The following is a 22,127-nucleotide window of genomic DNA, read 5'->3' as shown; positions in this document are numbered from 1 at the left end:
TAAGTTTATTTTTTTAAACAGAAGTTTGGGATTGCAGGGGTTTTGCAAGTGAATAATTCTGGGGGGAATTAGAAAAGGGTCACGGGATAGAGGTTTGGGATAAATGACATCTGTCTGAGTGACTTATACACACATAATTGTACGTTTTACGACATTTCGGAACATACGGAAAAATTATCGAAATTGTGGAAAATTAAATTTGTAATTAAAAATCATGTAAATTTAAACTTGTGGCATCGGAATAGCTAGTGTTCTGACAACAATGATTGTCTGGTATGTTCAAAACATTGTTTCAGGGAACATTTATTTATCAATTTAATTTGTTTAGGTTATGAAGGCTTCAAGCAATCATCGGCAGCGTTAGCAACCTGAGCTTCTTAAGAAAGAGAAACACACTATTTGTCGGTTGAATGCAAACTATGGAGCCGAACACAAAGCACATTAAATCAGGTTAGGTTCAATATATTGATTGCCATACTGACGAGTGGAACAGCGATATTGTCAGTACTACATTGATGCTATTTATTTTGTGTACATTCTTGCAATGGTATGATAGTAGACCCCTGTCTAGCATTTTCAAACTGTCGTCGTGTGTGCATACTTTGGTTGCAAACCATTTAATCTGCAAGCCATGTTATTGCATTATTAGCGGCACCTAACCGCACACAAATTAGGGTTCAGTTGTATTACATGTGTGTTAATACAAGTCTCTCATTGACTTATTTCTTTCAAGCATGCTGTCATTTTTTGATTTCTTTTCAGCTGTAAGAGCGCTGTACGATGTTTCCCACTAGGACATGACAGAATCTGTTTTGTCAAGCATCATCCATTTACTAACGACGCATATCTGAAACCTGTGGGAAGCCGAACTCGATAATGTCTACCCGAAAACGAAAAAATTTGAATGAACACCGTACATCAGGCAATACACATGGTGCAGAACAAAAAATAAAAAAGTAAGTCAAAGATAATGGTGACAATTGGTGTTAACGAAACAAAGCCATCTCGACAAACAGGGGTTGTGAAATATCTTATTTTTTGGGGGTGGGTCGTGTTTAAGTAACGCTTGTACCTCGTTTCCAAGTTATAGTCCAAAGCGATGGTTTAATGGGCAGAGTTGTATATTTAACTAGACTGGGCGATCTTGTTACTACTTTAAACTTAGTTCTTTGAGCAGAAATTTGGGATTGCGAGGGTTTTGTAAGCAAATAATTCTGGGGGGAATTAGAAAGTGTCAAGGGACAGAGGTTTGGGATCAATGACATCTGCTTGAGTAACTTATACACACATAATTGTACGTTTTAAGACATTTCGGAACATACGGAAAAAATATCGAAATTGCGGAAAATTAAATGAGTAATTAAAAAAAGGAAATTTGGTCTTGTGGCATCCGGATAGCTAGTGTTCTGAGAACAATGATTGTCTGTTATGTTCAAAACATTGATTTACGTAATATTTATTTATAGATGACATTTGTTTAGGTTATGAAGGCTTCAAGCAATCATCGGCAGCGTTAGCAACCTGAGCTTCTTTGGAAAGAGAAACACACTGTTCGACGGTTGAGTGCAAACTATGGAGCCAGAACACAAAGCACAATAAATCAGGTTAGGTTCAATATGTTGATTGCCGTACTAACGAGTGGTACAGCGATATTGTCAGTAATACTTTGATGCTATTCATTTTGTTTACATCCTTGTAAAGATATGACAGTTAACTCTTGTCTAGCATTTTCAAATTGTCGTCATGTGTGCATACTTTGATTGCAAGCGTTAATCTGCAAGTCATGTTATTGCATTCTTAGCGGCACCTCACTGCACACAAATTAGGGTTCAGTTGTATTATATGTGTGTGGATAGAAGTCTCTCATTGACTTATTTCTTTCAAGTCCGTTGAAATTTTGTTATTTCTTTTCAGCTGTAAGAGCGCTGTACGATGTTTCCCACTAGGACACGACAGAATCTATTTTCTCGAGCACCATCCATTTACTTACGACGCATTTTAGAAACCTGTGGGAAGCCGAACTCGATAATGTCTACCCGAAAACGAAAAGATTCGTATGAACACCGTACATCAAGCAATACACATGGTGCAGAACAAAAAAATAAAAAAGTAAGTCAAAAAAATGGTGGCAATGGGTGTTAATGAAACGAAGCCATCTCGACAAACAGAGAATTTGAAATGTCTAAGTTTTATGGTGGGTTCGTGCTTAAGCAGCTTGTCTCCAAGTTATGGGCCAAAGCGATGGTTTAATGGGCAGAGTTGTATATATAACTTAGCTAGGCGATCTTGTTACTACTTTAAGTTTATTTTTTTAAACAGAAGTTTGGGATTGCAGGGGTTTTGCAAGTGAATAATTCTGGGGGGAATTAGAAAAGGGTCACGGGATAGAGGTTTGGGATAAATGACATCTGTCTGAGTAACTTATACACACATAATTGTACGTTTTACGACATTTCGGAACATACGGAAAAATTATCGAAATTGTGGAAAATTAAATTTGTAATTAAAAATCATGTAAATTTAAACTTGTGGCATCGGAATAGCTAGTGTTCTGACAACAATGATTGTCTGGTATGTTCAAAACATTGTTTCAGGGAACATTTATTTATCAATTTAATTTGTTTAGGTGATGAAGGCTTCAAGCAATCATCGGCAGCGTTAGCAACCTGAGCTTCTTAAGAAAGAGAAACACACTATTTGTCGGTTGAATGCAAACTATGGAGCCGAACACAAAGCACATTAAATCAGGTTAGGTTCAATATATTGATTGCCATACTGACGAGTGGAACAGCGATATTGTCAGTACTACATTGATGCTATTTATTTTGTGTACATTCTTGCAATGGTATGATAGTAGACCCCTGTCTAGCATTTTCAAACTGTCGTCGCGTGTGCATAGTTTGGTTGCAAACCATTTAATCTGCAAGTCATGTTATTGCATTATTAGCGGCACCTCACTGCACACAAATTAGGGTTCAGTTGTATTATATGTGTGTGGATAGAAGTCTCTCATTGACTTATTTCTTTCAAGTCCGTTGAAATGTTGTTATTTCTTTTCAGCTGTAAGAGCGCTGTACGATGTTTCCCACTAGGACACGACAGAATCTATTTTCTCGAGCATCATCCATTTACTTACGACGCATATCAGAAACCTGTGGGAAGCCGAACTCGATAATGTCTACCCGAAAACGAAAAGATTCGTATGAACACCGTACATCAAGCAATACACATGGTGCAGAACTAAAAAATAAAAAAGTAAGTCAAAAAAATGGTGGCAATGGGTGTTAATGAAACGAAGCCATCTCGACAAACAGAGAATTTGAAATGTCTAAGTTTTATGGTGGGTTCGTGCTTAAGCAGCTTGTCTCCAAGTTATGGGCCAAAGCGATGGTTTAATGGGCAGAGTTGTATATATAACTTAGCTAGGCGATCTTGTTACTACTTTAAGTTTATTTTTTTAAACAGAAGTTTGGGATTGCAGGGGTTTTGCAAGTGAATAATTCTGGGGGGAATTAGAAAAGGGTCACGGGACAGAGGTTTGGGATAAATGACATCTGTCTGAGTAACTTATACACACATAATTGTACGTTTTACGACATTTCGGAACATGCGGAAAAATTATCGAAATTGTGGAAAATTAAATTTGTAATTAAAAATCATGTAAATTTAAACTTGTGGCATCGGAATAGCTAGTGTTCTGACAACAATGATTGTCTGGTATGTTCAAAACATTGTTTCAGGGAACATTTATTTATCAATTTAATTTGTTTAGGTGATGAAGGCTTCAAGCAATCATCGGCAGCGTTAGCAACCTGAGCTTCTTAAGAAAGAGAAACACACTATTTGTCGGTTGAATGCAAACTATGGAGCCGAACACAAAGCACATTAAATCAGGTTAGGTTCAATATATTGATTGCCATACTGACGAGTGGAACAGCGATATTGTCAGTACTACATTGATGCTATTTATTTTGTGTACATTCTTGCAATGGTATGATAGTAGACCCCTGTCTAGCATTTTCAAACTGTCGTCGCGTGTGCATAGTTTGGTTGCAAACCATTTAATCTGCAAGTCATGTTATTGCATTATTAGCGGCACCTAACCGCACACAAATTAGGGTTCAGTTGTATTACATGTGTGTTAATACAAGTCTCTCATTGACTTATTTCTTTCAAGCATGCTGTCATTTTGTTATTTCTTTTCAGCTGTAAGAGCGCTGTACGATGTTTCCCACTAGGACATGACAGAATCTGTTTTGTCAAGCATCATCCATTTACTAACGACGCATATCTGAAACCTGTGGGAAGCCGAACTCGATAATGTCTACCCGAAAACGAAAAGATTCGAATGAACACCGTACATCAGGCAATACACATGGTGCAGAACAAAAAATAAAAAAGTAAGACAAAGATAATGGTGACAATTGGTGTTAACGAAACAAAGCCATCTCGACAAACAGGGGTTGTGAAATATCTTATTTTTGGGGGGTGGGTCGTGTTTAAGTAACGCTTGTACCTCGTTTCCAAGTTATAGTCCAAAGCGATGGTTTAATGGGCAGAGTTGTATATTTAACTAGACTGGGCGATCTTGTTACTACTTTAAACTTAGTTCTTTGAGCAGAAATTTGGGATTGCGAGGGTTTTGTAAGCAAATAATTCTGGGGGGAATTAGAAAGTGTCAAGGGACAGAGGTTTGGGATCAATGACATCTGCTTGAGTAACTTATACACACATAATTGTACGTTTTAAGACAATTCGGAACATACGGAAAAAATATCGAAATTGCGGAAAATTAAATGAGTAATTAAAAATAGGAAATTTGGTCCTGTGGCATCCGGATAGCTAGTGTTCTGAGAACAATGATTGTCTGTTATGTTCAAAACATTGTTTTACGGATTATTTATTGATAGATGACATTTGTTTAGGTTACGAAGGCTTCAAGCAATCATCGGCAGCGTTAGCAACCTGAGCTTCTTTGGAAAGAGAAACACACTGTTCGACGGTTGAGTGCAAACTATGGAGCCAGAACACAAAGCACAATAAATCAGGTTAGGTTCAATATGTTGATTGCCGTACTAACGAGTGGTACAGCGATATTGTCAGTAATACTTTGATGCTATTCATTTTGTTTACATCCTTGTAAAGATATGACAGTTAACTCTTGTCTAGCATTTTCAAATTGTCGTCATGTGTGCATACTTTGATTGCAAGGGTTAATCTGCAAGTCATGTTATTGCATTCTTAGCGGCACCTAACCGCACACAAATTAGGGTTCAGTTGTATTATATGTGTGTGGATAGAAGTCTCTCATTGACTTATTTCTTTCAAGTCCGTTGAAATTTTGTTATTTCTTTTCAGCTGTAAGAGCGCTGTACGATGTTTCCCACTAGGACACGACAGAATCTATTTTCTCGAGCATCATCCATTTACTTACGACGCATATCAGAAACCTGTGGGAAGCCGAACTCGATAATGTCTACACGAAAACGAAAAGATTCGTATGAACACCGTACATCAAGCAATACACATGGTGCAGAACAAAAAAATAAAAAAGTAAGTCAAAAAAATGGTGGAAATGGGTGTTAATGAAACGAAGCCATCTCGACAAACAGAGAATTTGAAATGTCTAAGTTTTATGGTGGGTTCGTGCTTAAGCAGCTTGTCTCCAAGTTATGGGCCAAAGCGATGGTTTAATGGGCAGAGTTGTATATATAACTTAGCTAGGCGATCTTGTTACTACTTTAAGTTTATTTTTTTAAACAGAAGTTTGGGATTGCAGGGGTTTTGCAAGAGAATAATTCTGGGGGGAATTAGAAAAGGGTCACGGGATAGAGGTTTGGGATAAATGACATCTGCTTGAGTAACTTATACACACATAATTGTACGTTTTACGACATTTCGGAACATGCGGAAAAATTATCGAAATTGTGGAAAATTAAATTTGTAATTAAAAATCATGTAAATTTAAACTTGTGGCATCGGAATAGCTAGTGTTCTGACAACAATGATTGTCTGGTATGTTCAAAACATTGTTTCAGGGAACATTTATTTATCAATTTAATTTGTTTAGGTTATGAAGGCTTCAAGCAATCATCGGCAGCGTTAGCAACCTGAGCTTCTTTGGAAAGAGAAACACACTGTTCGACGGTTGAGTGCAAACTATGGAGCCAGAACACAAAGCACAATAAATCAGGTTAGGTTCAATATGTTGATTGCCGTACTAACGAGTGGTACAGCGATATTGTCAGTAATACTTTGATGCTATTCATTTTGTTTACATCCTTGTAAAGATATGACAGTTAACTCTTGTCTAGCATTTTCAAATTGTCGTCATGTGTGCATACTTTGATTGCAAGGGTTAATCTGCAAGTCATGTTATTGCATTCTTAGCGGCACCTAACTGCACACAAATTAGGGTTCAGTTGTATTATATGTGTGTGGATAGAAGTCTCTCATTGACTTATTTCTTTCAAGTCCGTTGAAATGTTGTTATTTCTTTTCAGCTGTAAGAGCGCTGTACGATGTTTCCCACTAGGACACGACAGAATCTATTTTCTCGAGCATCATCCATTTACTTACGACGCATATCAGAAACCTGTGGGAAGCCGAACTCGATAATGTCTACACGAAAACGAAAAGATTCGTATGAACACCGTACATCAAGCAATACACATGGTGCAGAACAAAAAAATAAAAAAGTAAGTCAAAAAAATGGTGGCAATGGGTGTTAATGAAACGAAGCCATCTCGACAAACAGAGAATTTGAAATGTCTAAGTTTTATGGTGGGTTCGTGCTTAAGCAGCTTGTCTCCAAGTTATGGGCCAAAGCGATGGTTTAATGGGCAGAGTTGTATATATAACTTAGCTAGGCGATCTTGTTACTACTTTAAGTTTATTTTTTTAAACAGAAGTTTGGGATTGCAGGGGTTTTGCAAGTGAATAATTCTGGGGGGAATTAGAAAAGGGTCACGGGATAGAGGTTTGGGATAAATGACATCTGTCTGAGTAACTTATACACACATAATTGTACGTTTTACGACATTTCGGAACATACGGAAAAATTATCGAAATTGTGGAAAATTAAATTTGTAATTAAAAATCATGTAAATTTAAACTTGTGGCATCGGAATAGCTAGTGTTCTGACAACAATGATTGTCTGGTATGTTCAAAACATTGTTTCAGGGAACATTTATTTATCAATTTAATTTGTTTAGGTTATGAAGGCTTCAAGCAATCATCGGCAGCGTTAGCAACCTGAGCTTCTTAAGAAAGAGAAACACACTATTCGTCGGTTGAATGCAAACTATGGAGCCGAACACAAAGCACATTAAATCAGGTTAGGTTCAATATATTGATTGCCATACTGACGAGTGGAACAGCGATATTGTCAGTACTACATTGATGCTATTTATTTTGTGTACATTCTTGCAATGGTATGATAGTAGACCCCTGTCTAGCATTTTCAAACTGTCGTCGTGTGTGCATACTTTGGTTGCAAACCATTTAATCTGCAAGTCATGTTATTGCATTATTAGCGGCACCTAACCGCACACAAATTAGGGTTCAGTTGTATTACATGTGTGTTAATACAAGTCTCTCATTGACTTATTTCTTTCAAGCATGCTGTCATTTTTTGATTTCTTTTCAGCTGTAAGAGCGCTGTACGATGTTTCCCACTAGGACATGACAGAATCTGTTTTGTCAAGCATCATCCATTTACTAACGACGCATATCTGAAACCTGTGGGAAGCCGAACTCGATAATGTCTACCCGAAAACGAAAAGATTTGAATGAACACCGTACATCAGGCAATACACATGGTGCAGAACAAAAAATAAAAAAGTAAGTCAAAGATAATGGTGACAATTGGTGTTAACGAAACAAAGCCATCTCGACAAACAGGGGTTGTGAAATATCTTATTTTTTGGGGGTGGGTCGTGTTTAAGTAACGCTTGTACCTCGTTTCCAAGTTATAGTCCAAAGCGATGGTTTAATGGGCAGAGTTGTATATTTAACTAGACTGGGCGATCTTGTTACTACTTTAAACTTAGTTCTTTGAGCAGAAATTTGGGATTGCGAGGGTTTTGTAAGCAAATAATTCTGGGGGGAATTAGAAAGTGTCAAGGGACAGAGGTTTGGGATCAATGACATCTGCTTGAGTAACTTATACACACATAATTGTACGTTTTAAGACATTTCGGAACATACGGAAAAATATCGAAATTGCGGAAAATTAAATGAGTAATTAAAAAAAGGAAATTTGGTCTTGTGGCATCCGGATAGCTAGTGTTCTGAGAACAATGATTGTCTGTTATGTTCAAAACATTGTTTTACGTAATATTTATTTATAGATGACATTTGTTTAGGTTATGAAGGCTTCAAGCAATCATCGGCAGCGTTAGCAACCTGAGCTTCTTTGGAAAGAGAAACACACTGTTCGACGGTTGAGTGCAAACTATGGAGCCAGAACACAAAGCACAATAAATCAGGTTAGGTTCAATATGTTGATTGCCGTACTAACGAGTGCTACAGCGATATTGTCAGTAATACTTTGATGCTATTCATTTTGTTTACATCCTTGTAAAGATATGACAGTTAACTCTTGTCTAGCATTTTCAAATTGTCGTCATGTGTGCATACTTTGATTGCAAGCGTTAATCTGCAAGTCATGTTATTGCATTCTTAGCGGCACCTAACTGCACACAAATTAGGGTTCAGTTGTATTATATGTGTGTGGATAGAAGTCTCTCATTGACTTATTTCTTTCAAGTCCGTTGAAATTTTGTTATTTCTTTTCAGCTGTAAGAGCGCTGTACGATGTTTCCCACTAGGACACGACAGAATCTATTTTCTCGAGCATCATCCATTTACTTACGACGCATATCAGAAACCTGTGGGAAGCCGAACTCGATAATGTCTACACGAAAACGAAAAGATTCGTATGAACACCGTACATCAAGCAATACACATGGTGCAGAACAAAAAAATAAAAAAGTAAGTCAAAAAAATGGTGGCAATGGGTGTTAATGAAACGAAGCCATCTCGACAAACAGAGAATTTGAAATGTCTAAGTTTTATGGTGGGTTCGTGCTTAAGCAGCTTGTCTCCAAGTTATGGGCCAAAGCGATGGTTTAATGGGCAGAGTTGTATATATAACTTAGCTAGGCGATCTTGTTACTACTTTAAGTTTATTTTTTTAAACAGAAGTTTGGGATTGCAGGGGTTTTGCAAGTGAATAATTCTGGGGGGAATTAGAAAAGGGTCACGGGATAGAGGTTTGGGATAAATGACATCTGTCTGAGTAACTTATACACACATAATTGTACGTTTTACGACATTTCGGAACATACGGAAAAATTATCGAAATTGTGGAAAATTAAATTTGTAATTAAAAATCATGTAAATTTAAACTTGTGGCATCGGAATAGCTAGTGTTCTGACAACAATGATTGTCTGGTATGTTCAAAACATTGTTTCAGGGAACATTTATTTATCAATTTAATTTGTTTAGGTTATGAAGGCTTCAAGCAATCATCGGCAGCGTTAGCAACCTGAGCTTCTTAAGAAAGAGAAACACACTATTCGTCGGTTGAATGCAAACTATGGAGCCGAACACAAAGCACATTAAATCAGGTTAGGTTCAATATATTGATTGCCATACTGACGAGTGGAACAGCGATATTGTCAGTACTACATTGATGCTATTTATTTTGTGTACATTCTTGCAATGGTATGATAGTAGACCCCTGTCTAGCATTTTCAAACTGTCGTCGTGTGTGCATACTTTGGTTGCAAACCATTTAATCTGCAAGTCATGTTATTGCATTATTAGCGGCACCTAACCGCACACAAATTAGGGTTCAGTTGTATTACATGTGTGTTAATACAAGTCTCTCATTGACTTATTTCTTTCAAGCATGCTGTCATTTTTTGATTTCTTTTCAGCTGTAAGAGCGCTGTACGATGTTTCCCACTAGGACATGACAGAATCTGTTTTGTCAAGCATCATCCATTTACTAACGACGCATATCTGAAACCTGTGGGAAGCCGAACTCGATAATGTCTACCCGAAAACGAAAAGATTTGAATGAACACCGTACATCAGGCAATACACATGGTGCAGAACAAAAAATAAAAAAGTAAGTCAAAGATAATGGTGACAATTGGTGTTAACGAAACAAAGCCATCTCGACAAACAGGGGTTGTGAAATATCTTATTTTTTGGGGGTGGGTCGTGTTTAAGTAACGCTTGTACCTCGTTTCCAAGTTATAGTCCAAAGCGATGGTTTAATGGGCAGAGTTGTATATTTAACTAGACTGGGCGATCTTGTTACTACTTTAAACTTAGTTCTTTGAGCAGAAATTTGGGATTGCGAGGGTTTTGTAAGCAAATAATTCTGGGGGGAATTAGAAAGTGTCAAGGGACAGAGGTTTGGGATCAATGACATCTGCTTGAGTAACTTATACACACATAATTGTACGTTTTAAGACATTTCGGAACATACGGAAAAATATCGAAATTGCGGAAAATTAAATGAGTAATTAAAAAAAGGAAATTTGGTCTTGTGGCATCCGGATAGCTAGTGTTCTGAGAACAATGATTGTCTGTTATGTTCAAAACATTGTTTTACGTAATATTTATTTATAGATGACATTTGTTTAGGTTATGAAGGCTTCAAGCAATCATCGGCAGCGTTAGCAACCTCAGCTTCTTTGGAAAGAGAAACACACTGTTCGACGGTTGAGTGCAAACTATGGAGCCAGAACACAAAGCACAATAAATCAGGTTAGGTTCAATATGTTGATTGCCGTACTAACGAGTGCTACAGCGATATTGTCAGTAATACTTTGATGCTATTCATTTTGTTTACATCCTTGTAAAGATATGACAGTTAACTCTTGTCTAGCATTTTCAAATTGTCGTCATGTGTGCATACTTTGATTGCAAGCGTTAATCTGCAAGTCATGTTATTGCATTCTTAGCGGCACCTAACTGCACACAAATTAGGGTTCAGTTGTATTATATGTGTGTGGATAGAAGTCTCTCATTGACTTATTTCTTTCAAGTCCGTTGAAATTTTGTTATTTCTTTTCAGCTGTAAGAGCGCTGTACGATGTTTCCCACTAGGACACGACAGAATCTATTTTCTCGAGCATCATCCATTTACTTACGACGCATATCAGAAACCTGTGGGAAGCCGAACTCGATAATGTCTACCCGAAAACGAAAAGATTCGTATGAACACCGTACATCAAGCAATACACATGGTGCAGAACAAAAAAATAAAAAAGTAAGTCAAAAAAATGGTGGCAATGGGTGTTAATGAAACGAAGCCATCTCGACAAACAGAGAATTTGAAATGTCTAAGTTTTATGGTGGGTTCGTGCTTAAGCAGCTTGTTTCCAAGTTTTGGGCCAAAGCGATGGTTTAATGGGCAGAGTTGTATATATAACTTAGCTAGGCGATCTTGTTACTACTTTAAGTTTATTTTTTTAAACAGAAGTTTGGGATTGCAGGGGTTTTGCAAGTGAATAATTCTGGGGGGAATTAGAAAAGGGTCACGGGACAGAGGTTTGGGATAAATGACATCTGTCTGAGTAACTTATACACACATAATTGTACGTTTTAAGACATTTCGGAACATACGGAAAAATTATCGAAATTGTGGAAAATTAAATTTGTAATTAAAAATCATGTAAATTTAAACTTGTGGCATCGGAATAGCTAGTGTTCTGACAACAATGATTGTCTGGTATGTTCAAAACATTGTTTCAGGGAACATTTATTTATCAATTTAATTTGTTTAGGTTATGAAGGCTTCAAGCAATCATCGGCAGCGTTAGCAACCTGAGCTTCTTAGGAAAGAGAAACACACTATTTGTCGGTTGAATGCAAACTATGGAGCCGAACACAAAGCACATTAAATCAGGTTAGGTTCAATATATTGATTGCCATACTGACGAGTGGAACAGCGATATTGTCAGTACTACATTGATGCTATTTATTTTGTGTACATTCTTGCAATGGTATGATAGTAGACCCCTGTCTAGCATTTTCAAACTGTCGTCGCGTGTGCATACTTTGGTTGCAAACCATTTAATCTGCAAGTCATGTTATTGCATTCTTAGCGGCACCTAACCGCACACAAATTAGGGTTCAGTTGTATTACATGTGTGTTAATACAAGTCTCTCGTTGACTTATTTCTTTCAAGCATGCTGTCATTGTTTGATTTCTTTTCAGCTGTAAGAGCGCTGTACGATGTTTCCCACTAGGACATGACAGAATCTGTTTTGTCAAGCATCATCCATTTACTAACGACGCATATCTGAAACCTGTGGGAAGCCGAACTCGATAATGTCTACCCGAAAACGAAAAGATTTGAATGAACACCGTACATCAGGCAATACACATGGTGCAGAACATAAAATAAAAAAGTAAGTCAAAGATAATGGTGACAATTGGTGTTAACGAAACAAAGCCATCTCGACAAACATGGGTTGTGAAATATCTTATTTTTTGGGGTTGGGTCGTGTTTAAGTAACGCTTGTACCTCGTTTCCAAGTTATAGTCCAAAGCGATGGTTTAATGGGCAGAGTTGTATATTTAACTAGACTGGGCGATCTTGTTACTACTTTAAACTTAGTTCTTTGAGCAGAAATTTGGGATTGCGAGGGTTTTGTAAGCAAATAATTCTGGGGGGAATTAGAAAGTGTCAAGGGACAGAGGTTTGGGATAAATGACATCTGCTTGAGTAACTTATACACACATAATTGTACGTTTTAAGACATTTCGGAACATACGGAAAAAATATCGAAATTGCGGAAAATTAAATGAGTAATTAAAAAAAGGAAATTTGGTCTTGTGGCATCCGGATAGCTAGTGTTCTGAGAACAATGATTGTCTGTTATGTTCAAAACATTGATTTACGTAATATTTATTGATAGATGACATTTGTTTAGGTTGTGAAGGCTTCAAGCAATCATCGGCAGCGTTAGCAACCTGAGCTTCTTTGGAAAGAGAAACACACTGTTCGACGGTTGAGTGCAAACTATGGAGCCAGAACACAAAGCACAATAAATCAGGTTAGGTTCAATATGTTGATTGCCGTACTAACGAGTGGTACAGCGATATTGTCAGTAATACTTTGATGCTATTCATTTTGTTTACATCCTTGTAAAGATATGACAGTTAACTCTTGTCTAGCATTTTCAAATTGTCGTCATGTGTGCATACTTTGATTGCAAGCGTTAATCTGCAAGTCATGTTATTGCATTCTTAGCGGCACCTAACTGCACACAAATTAGGGTTCAGTTGTATTATATGTGTGTGGATAGAAGTCTCATTGACTTATTTCTTTCAAGTCCGTTGACATTTTGTTATTTCTTTTCAGCTGTAAGAGCGCTGTACGATGTTTCCCACTGGGACACGACAGAATCTATTTTCTCGAGCATCATCCATTTACTAACGACGCATATCTGAAACCTGTGGGAAGCCGAACTCGATAATGTCTACCCGAAAACGAAAAGATTCGTATGAACACCGTACATCAAGCAATACACATGGTGCAGAACAAAAAAATAAAAAAGTAAGTCAAAAAAATGGTGGCAATGGGTGTTAATGAAACGAAGCCATCTCGACAAACAGAGAATTTGAAATGTCTAAGTTTTATGGTGGGTTCGTGCTTAAGCAGCTTGTTTCCAAGTTTTGGGCCAAAGCGATGGTTTAATGGGCAGAGTTGTATATATAACTTAGCTAGACGATCTTGTTACTACTTTAAGTTTATTTTTTTAAACAGAAGTTTGGGATTGCAGGGGTTTTGCAAGTGAATAATTCTGGGGGGAATTAGAAAAGGGTCACGGGATAGAGGTTTGGGATAAATGACATCTGTCTGAGTAACTTATACACACATAATTGTACGTTTTACGACATTTCGGAACATACGGAAAAATGATCGAAATTGTGGAAAATTAAATGTGTAATTAAAAATCATGTAAATTTAAACTTGTGGCATCGGAATAGCTAGTGTTCTGAGAACAATGATTGTCTGGTATGTTCAAAACATTGTTTCAGGGAACATTTATTTATCAATTTAATTTGTTTAGGTTATGAAGGCTTCAAGCAATCATCGGCAGCGTTAGCAACCTGAGCTTCTTAGGAAAGAGAAACACACTATTTGTCGGTTGAATGCAAACTATGGAGCGGAACACAAAGCACATTAAATCAGGTTAGGTTCAATATGTTGATTGCCATACTGACGAGTGGAACAGCGATATTGTCAGTACTACATTGATGCTATTTATTTTGTTTACATTCTTGCAATGGTATGATAGTAGACTCCTGTCTAGCATTTTCAAACTGTCGTCGCGTGTGCATACTTTGGTTGCAAACCATTTAATCTGCAAGTCATGTTATTGCATTATTAGCGGCACCTAACCGCACACAAATTAGGGTTCAGTTGTATTACATGTGTGTTAATACAAGTCTCTCATTGACTTATTTCTTTCAAGCATGCTGTCATTTTTTGATTTCTTTTCAGCTGTAAGAGCGCTGTACGATGTTTCCCACTAGGACATGACAGAATCTGTTTTGTCAAGCATCATCCATTTACTAACGACGCATATCTGAAACCTGTGGGAAGCCGAACTCGATAATGTCTACCCGAAAACGAAATGATTTGAATGAACACCGTACATCAGGCAATACACATGGTGCAGAACATAAAATAAAAAAGTAAGTCAAAGATAATGGTGACAATTGGTGTTAACGAAACAAAGTCATCTCGACAAACAGGGGTTTTGAAATATCTTATTTTTTTGGGGTGGGTCGTGTTTAAGTAACGCTTGTACCTCGTTTCCAAGTTATAGTCCAAAGCGATGGTTTAATGGGCAGAGTTGTATATTTAACTAGACTGGGCGATCTTGTTACTACTTTAAACTTAGTTCTTTGAGCAGAAATTTGGGATTGCGAGGGTTTTGTAAGCAAATAATTCTGGGGGGAATTAGAAAGTGTCAAGGGACAGAGGTTTGGGATCAATGACATCTGCTTGAGTAACTTATACACACATAATTGTACGTTTTAAGACAATTCGGAACATACGGAAAAATTATCGAAATTGCGGAAAATTAAATGAGTAATTAAACAAAGGAAATTTGGTCTTGTGGCATCCGGATAGCTAGTGTTCTGAGAACAATGATTGTCTGTTATGTTCAAAACATTGTTTTACGTAATATTTATTTATAGATGACATTTGTTTAGGTTATGAAGGCTTCAAGCAATCATCGGCAGCGTTAGCAACCTGAGCTTCTTTGGAAAGAGAAACACGCTGTTCGACGGTTGAGTGCAAACTATGGAGCCAGAACACAAAGCACAATCAATCAGGTTAGGTTCAATATGTTGATTGCCGTACTAACGAGTGGTACAGCGATATTGTCAGTAATACTTTGATGCTATTCATTTTGTTTACATCCTTGTAAAGATATGACAGTTAACTCTTGTCTAGCATTTTCAAATTGTCGTCATGTGTGCATACTTTGATTGCAAGCGTTAATCTGCAAGTCATGTTATTGCATTCTTAGCGGCACCTAACTGCACACAAATTAGGGTTCAGTTGTATTATATGTGTGTGGATAGAAGTCTCATTGACTTATTTCTTTCAAGTCCGTTGACATTTTGTTATTTCTTTTCAGCTGTAAGAGCGCTGTACGATGTTTCCCACTAGGACACGACAGAATCTATTTTGTCGAGCATCATCCATTTACTTACGACGCATATCAGAAACCTGTGGGAAGCCGAACTCGATAATGTCTACCCGAAAACGAAAAGATTCGTATGAACACCGCACTTGAAGGAATACACATGGTGCAGAACAAAAAAATAAAAAAGTAAATCAAAGATAATGGTGGCAATTGGTGTTAATGAAACGAAGCCAACTCGACAAACAGAGAATTTGAAATATCTAAGTTTTATGGTGGGTTCGTGCTTAAGCAGCTTGTTTCCAAGTTATGGGCCAAAGCGATGGTTTAATGGGCAGAGTTGTATATATAACTTAGCTAGGCGATCTTGTTACTACTTTAAGTTTAGTTCTTTAAACAGAAGTTTGGGATTGCAGGGGTTTTGCAAGTAAATAATTCTGGGGGAATTAGAAAAGGGTCACGGGATAGAGGTTTGGGATAAATGACATCTGTCTGAGTAACTTATACATACATAATTGGACGTTTTACGACATTTCGGAACATACGGAAAAATTATCGAAATTGCGGAAGTTTGAAAAATAGGGAAACAAACGTACGAAATTGCGGAAAATTAAATGAGTAATTAAAAAACATGTAAATTTAAACTTGTGGCATCGGAATAGCTAGTGTTCTGACAACAATGATTGTCTGGTATGTTCAAAACATTACATCAAGCAATACACAGAACAAAAATAAATAAAAAAGTAAGTCAAAGATAATGGTGACAATTGGTGTTAAAGAAACAAAGCTATCTCGACAAACAGGGGTTTTGAAATATCTGATTTTTTTGGGGTGGTTTCGTGTTTAAGTAACGCTTGTACCTTGTTTCCAAAGGTACTCAAGCAGACGTCATTTATCCCAAACCTCTATCACTTGACACTTTTCTAATTCCCCCCAGAATTATTTGCTTACAAAACCCTCGCAATCCCAAATTTCTGCTTAAAGAACTAAGTTTAAAGTAGTAACAAGATCGCCCAGTCCAGATAAATATACAACTCTGCCCAAAAGGGTTAAAGAGTTTACACTTACGGTGTCACTAAATTACATCGTATGATCCTAAAGGGGGCTTCGATGGAATATATGGGTACATTTATGGGATACACGTCTTTCATTGACATATTTCTTTTGACCCTATTGTCATTTTTGTGCTTCTTTTCAGCTGTAAGAGCGGTGTACGACGGCGACTGTTTAGTGGAAGATTATCCAGTTACCAATGCCGCATATCAGAAACCCGCAGGAAGGTTTGTGTGAAGTCAAACTCGTGCATTACCGCATGAAGATGAAAAGTTTCAACTGAACACAACATTTAAAAGGATACGCTTGGCGCTGAACAGGAAAATAGGAAAACGTAAGTCAAAGGTAAGTGTGACAACTGACATTAACGAAACAAAGCCATGTCCATAAACTGAGTTTTCGAAATAACATAGTTTTTTGGGCCTTTAGAGGTGTGGGGAGTCGTGTTTAAGTAACACATGCACATTTGTTCCTAGATATAGTCCAAAGCAATGGTTTAATGGGCAGAGTTGTGTATTTACCTGGACTGGGTGAATTTGTCAATCCTATAACCTTAGTTCATTGAACAGAAAATTAAGTTTCACATACTCGTACCAGCAGAAAATGCTGGGTGGAATTAGAAAAGGGTCAAAGCATAGAGGCTTGGGATGTAAGCAAACCGTCTGACTGACTTATACACATATAATTGCACGTTCTGTGACATTTCGTAATAGACGGAAAAATGATCAAAATAGCGGAAGTTTGGAAATTAGGGAAAGGAAGTTGTAAAATTTCGGAATATGAGACAAACAATTACAAAACATGTAAATTTAGTGTTGTGGCGTCGGAATAGTTAAAAAGGATTTTCTGTTATGTTTAAGACATTGTTTTGGGTAACATTTATTTATCGATTGCATTTTTAAGGTTATGAAGGTATCAAGCAATCAACATCAGCGTTTGCAAACCGAGCTGCTTAGAAACGACAAGCACGCTATTCGTCGATGGCATGCAAACTATAAAGTCAGACCGCAAAAACACATTGTATCAAGTATGATTAAAGGGACTACTGCACGGCTAATCAGTGGGAACTGCAATATTGCAAGTAAAATATTGAGGCTCTATATTTTGTGTGCATCCTTGCAATGGCATAACAGCAAACTCTTGTCTTGTATTTTCAAACTGTAGTGTGCAAGTTACCGGTTTTGCTGGAAACTTTATAAACTACAACCACGTCCAAACGCACAATTTTGAAAAACGAATTCAGCAGTTAAAGAGTTTACACTATCGGTGTCACTGAATTACATCGTATGATCCTAAAGGGGGTTTTGATGGAATATATGGGTACATTTATGGGATACACGTCTTTCATCGACGTATTTCTTTTGACCCTATTGTCATTTTAATGCTTCTTTTCAGCTGTAAGAACGGTGTACGACGGCGACTGTTTAGTGGAGGATCCTCCATTTACCAATGCCGCATATCAGAAACCTGCAGGAAGGTTTGAGTGAAGTCAAACTCGTGCATTACCGCATGAAGATGAAAGGTTTCAAATGAACACAGCACTTAAAAGGATACGCTGGGCGCTGAACAGAAAAATAAAAAAGTAAGTCAAAGGTAAGTGTGACAACTGACATTAACGAAACGAAGCCATGTCCACGAACTGAGGTATCGAAATAACATAGTTTTTTGGGCATTTTGAGGGGTGGGGAATCGTGTTTAAGTAACACATGCACATTTTTTCCTAGATATAGTGCAAAGCGATGGTTTAATGGTCAGAGTTGTACATTTTAATGGACTAGGCGAATTTGTTGCTACTATTAGCTTTGTGCATTTAACAGAAAACTGGGTTTGAGGTGCTTGAAAGCAAAGAACGCTGGGTGTAATTAGAAAAGGGGTGAAGAGATAGAGGTTTGGGATGTAAGCTAACCGTCTGAGTAACTTTTACACATAAAACTGCACATTTTAGAACATTTCGGAACATCCGGAAAAATTGTCAAAGCTGCGGAAGATTGGTGATTAGGAGAAACAAAACGTGAAATAACATTTAAATTTGATCTTGTGGGTTCGGAATAGCTAGTGTTCTGATGGAAAAGAAAGGATTTTCTGTTATGTTCAAGACATCGTTTTGGATAACATTTATTTATCTATTACATGTTTTCAGGTGATGAAGGTTTGAAGCAATTATCGACAGCGTTTCCAAACCGAGCTGCTTAGGAAAGAGAAACACGCCGTTCGTCGATTTAATGCAAACAAAGGAACCAGACCGCAAAACACAGTGTATCAGGTATGATGAAAATGTTTATTGCCATACTAATGAGTGGTAACAACGATATTGTTAGTAATACAATGATGGTATTTGTTTTGTGTGTACTTTCTTGTAATTGTTTGACATTAAACTATTGTCTAACATTTTCAAACTGTCGCATGTGCATACTTTTGTTTGCAAATCGTTCAATCAGCACTATTGGTGGATTGCACCCTAAAGTGGGTTCAATTGGATTATATGTGCGTTGATGCACCTGTTTCATTGACTCATTTCTTTCAAACTTGTTGTCATTTTATAATTTCTTTAGAGCTGTAAGAATGCTGTGCGATGTTTCACACAAGGGCACGACGGCGACTGTTTTGTGCAGCATCATTCATTTACCAATGACACATATCAGAAACCTGCAGGAAGGTTTGAGTGAAGTCAAACTCGTGCATTACCGCATGAAGATGAAAAGATTAAAATGAACACAGCACTTAAAAGGATACGCTGGGCGCTGAACAGAAAAAATAAAAAAGTAAGTGAAAAGTAAATGTAACAACTGACATTAACGAAACAAAGCCATGTCGACAAACCGAGGTTTCAAAATAACATCGTTTTTTGGGCGTTGGGAGGGGTGGGGAATCGTGTTTAAGTAACACATGCCCATTTATTCCTAAATATTGTCCAAAGCGATGGTTTAATGGGCAGAGTTGTATATTAGCCGAGACTGGGTGAATTTGTTAATCTGTTAACCTTAGTTCATTGTGCAGAAAATTAACTTTGAGGTACTTGTATCAGCAGAAAATGCTGGGTGGAATTAGAAAAGGGTAAAAGGATAGACATTTGGGTTGTAAGCAAACCGCCTGTTTACCAATGAGTGAAGTCAAACTCGTGCATTACCACCTGTAGATGAAAAGATTCAAATGAACAATGCACGTAAAGGGATACGCTTGGCGCTGAACAGAAAAATTAAAAGTTAAGTCAAAGGTAAATGTGACAACTGACATTAAAGAAATAAAGCCATGTTCGCAAACTGAGGTTTCGAAATAACATAGTTTTTTGTGTGTTGAGTTGGGTGGGGAGTCGTGTTTAAAGGTGGCTATACACAGGATCCGTTTCGGTCCGTTTTCGTCCGTCATGCGTATACGCGCGTAAATTTCTGTCCGTCGCCTTCCGTCGACGTGTATACACAGAATGCGAACCATGCGTTTTATCCGAAAACGGACGTTAACGCAAGGCCATCCTAACAAATAGAACATGTTCTATTTTTTCGGACGAATTCATGCGATTTTTGGTGTAGTGATATTGCAAAACTGAGGGATATTTCTAGATTGGTTGATTAGTATGAACTATTTTGAAAAAATCACTAGACTTGAAGCCCTCCTTTTTTAATAATAAATAGAAGTGAAGTAATATGCAAGGTTTTATTTTTAAATCGGCAAAAAGACTTCGAACTCGACTGGAATGCAGAACAACAGCGGGATACAAAAAACTAATAATGTAAGTAACAATAGCTTTCCGGGAAACAAAGGGGTCAGGAAAGAGTCAATTCATATTAACTCAGTTTTGGCAGTTAATGTCATTGATGCAAAATTTCAAAAAAAGGAAACTGCAAATATGCCATCAGGGTTTAGAAATTTTGAACTATGTTGTATTAGTATTTTGGATGTTGCTTACGAAATCATATGTCCATAGTTGTTGTTTACATACACTTAAGTACTGGTTGATGTTTCTGCAACAATCTGTGAATTATGCACTTTAAACTATCATGATTGTAGAATCCTTTGATTGACCAATATCAACTAAAGAAATCAAGTTTAACAAGAAAATCTAGTTGGAGAGAAACCTGCTTTGGAGAGAAATTTACCGATACCTATATAAAAAGAACACTGAATATCCAATGGTTTAAGATTTATACACAACACCACAGCCCACAGGTATGTAAATGAAATGATTTATGCTCCATATTTGTAATTAACCTACTGTGTGTGTGTTATGTTTGTAAGGCTTGGACTCAAACAATATGCTATCAGAGTACTGCAGGGAAAGAATTCTGATCAAAACTAGCATTTATTTTCACATCTTTATTGTAATTTGTAACCAAGGCTTGTGTTTAATATGAGAGATGGAAACAAACCAGAAAAGTCAAATGAAATAGAAGATTGCACTTGTGGATTAAACAAAAGTACTTCTAAACTAATTTGTACGTACTTCTGCATTTATGTTTTTGTTATTTGTAGGAGACCTGCAGGCAACAACCAGCACAATGCCAAATTATAAGAAGCCACCTACTGATGCTAGGATTGCCTTTCATTTTTCCGAGCAATCGAAAGAGGCTACAGGAGATTTTTAAAAGCAATGAAATTGTTTAGAAGTATGAAGCATTGTGTATAAATACACAAAAAAATCCTTTCAGTCTTTGTTCATCCCTGATTTTACCAGTTAAACATATTGTTTATGTGCACTGTGTGTTTGTACTTTTTTATTTTGTCTGCTTTATTAGTGTCTTTTACAAAAAATAAAAAACAAAATTTTTGCGACATCTGTTTTCCAATAGCGATGTTATTGTACTGCTATCTTATTTCAGCTAGGTTTGACACCAGCAAATGGGAAAAGTAGGTTGGGTAATGTCGATTGTAAACATTTTAAATTTCATTTTTTGGTCGGTGTGTTCGAGTTCACCAATATTAAAATTTGTTTGGGCATGGCTGGGGCAGATCTAAGCAAGCCTGGACAGGTCTGGGCACATCTGGGCACGTCCGGGCACGTCCGGGCAGGACTGGGCAGGACTGGGGCCGCCGGGACAGGGCTGAACAGGGCCGGGACAGCTGGTGCAGACATTTCGGAACAGACGGGAAAATGATCAAAAGTGCGGAATTTTGAAAAATATGGAAACCAAGTTGCAAAATTCCGGAATATGAGACGAAAGATTGAAAAACATGTAAAGTTAGTCTCGTGACATCGGAATTGCTGAAAGTAATGGGGCGAGCGGAGACAGCTTGCACAGTGTTGGGGCAGGGCTGGGCAGGTCCGGGCAGGACCGGGCAGGTCCGGGCAGATCTGGGCAGGAACGGGCAGATCTGGAAAGATCCGGGCAGGTCCGGGCAGGTCCGGGCAAGTCTGGGCAGGGCTTAGGCAGCCGGGACAGGGCC

The 22,127-nt window shown here is 37.5% G+C and overlaps 1 protein-coding gene across 1 annotated transcript in view; it reads left to right on the top strand.

Moving 5' to 3' along the window:
- The window catches only part of LOC145204467 (uncharacterized), a 29,917-nt gene extending 8,402 nt beyond the window's left edge, over positions 1-21,515 (top strand). The window contains exons 16-48 of the mRNA XM_080077032.1: positions 329-450; positions 763-956; positions 1,482-1,604; positions 1,915-2,109; positions 4,926-5,048; positions 5,359-5,553; positions 6,071-6,193; positions 6,504-6,698; positions 7,216-7,337; positions 7,650-7,843; positions 8,368-8,490; positions 8,801-8,995; positions 9,513-9,634; positions 9,947-10,140; positions 10,665-10,787; positions 11,098-11,292; positions 11,810-11,931; positions 12,244-12,437; positions 12,963-13,085; positions 13,394-13,588; positions 14,106-14,227; positions 14,540-14,733; positions 15,259-15,381; positions 15,690-15,884; positions 16,894-17,093; positions 17,652-17,829; positions 17,913-18,068; positions 18,144-18,330; positions 18,889-19,011; positions 19,301-19,510; positions 20,422-20,475; positions 20,754-20,912; positions 21,216-21,515. Of these exons, the coding sequence (XP_079933158.1) occupies positions 19,457-19,510; positions 20,422-20,475; positions 20,754-20,912; positions 21,216-21,347 (399 nt within the window). The 5' untranslated portion in view covers positions 329-450; positions 763-956; positions 1,482-1,604; ... (25 more) ...; positions 18,889-19,011; positions 19,301-19,456 and the 3' untranslated portion in view covers positions 21,348-21,515. The remainder of the gene's footprint in view (positions 1-328; positions 451-762; positions 957-1,481; positions 1,605-1,914; positions 2,110-4,925; positions 5,049-5,358; positions 5,554-6,070; positions 6,194-6,503; positions 6,699-7,215; positions 7,338-7,649; positions 7,844-8,367; positions 8,491-8,800; positions 8,996-9,512; positions 9,635-9,946; positions 10,141-10,664; positions 10,788-11,097; positions 11,293-11,809; positions 11,932-12,243; positions 12,438-12,962; positions 13,086-13,393; positions 13,589-14,105; positions 14,228-14,539; positions 14,734-15,258; positions 15,382-15,689; positions 15,885-16,893; positions 17,094-17,651; positions 17,830-17,912; positions 18,069-18,143; positions 18,331-18,888; positions 19,012-19,300; positions 19,511-20,421; positions 20,476-20,753; positions 20,913-21,215) is intronic.
- Positions 21,516-22,127: the final 612 nt, after the last annotated feature.

This window comes from Phallusia mammillata, chromosome 8, assembly GCF_965637545.1.
Source record: "Phallusia mammillata chromosome 8, kaPhaMamm4.hap1.1, whole genome shotgun sequence".
Classification (NCBI taxonomy): Eukaryota; Metazoa; Chordata; class Ascidiacea; order Phlebobranchia; family Ascidiidae; genus Phallusia; species Phallusia mammillata.
The sequence above is the reverse complement of the archived record's forward strand: the minus strand, read 5'-3'. Positions and strand labels throughout refer to the sequence as shown.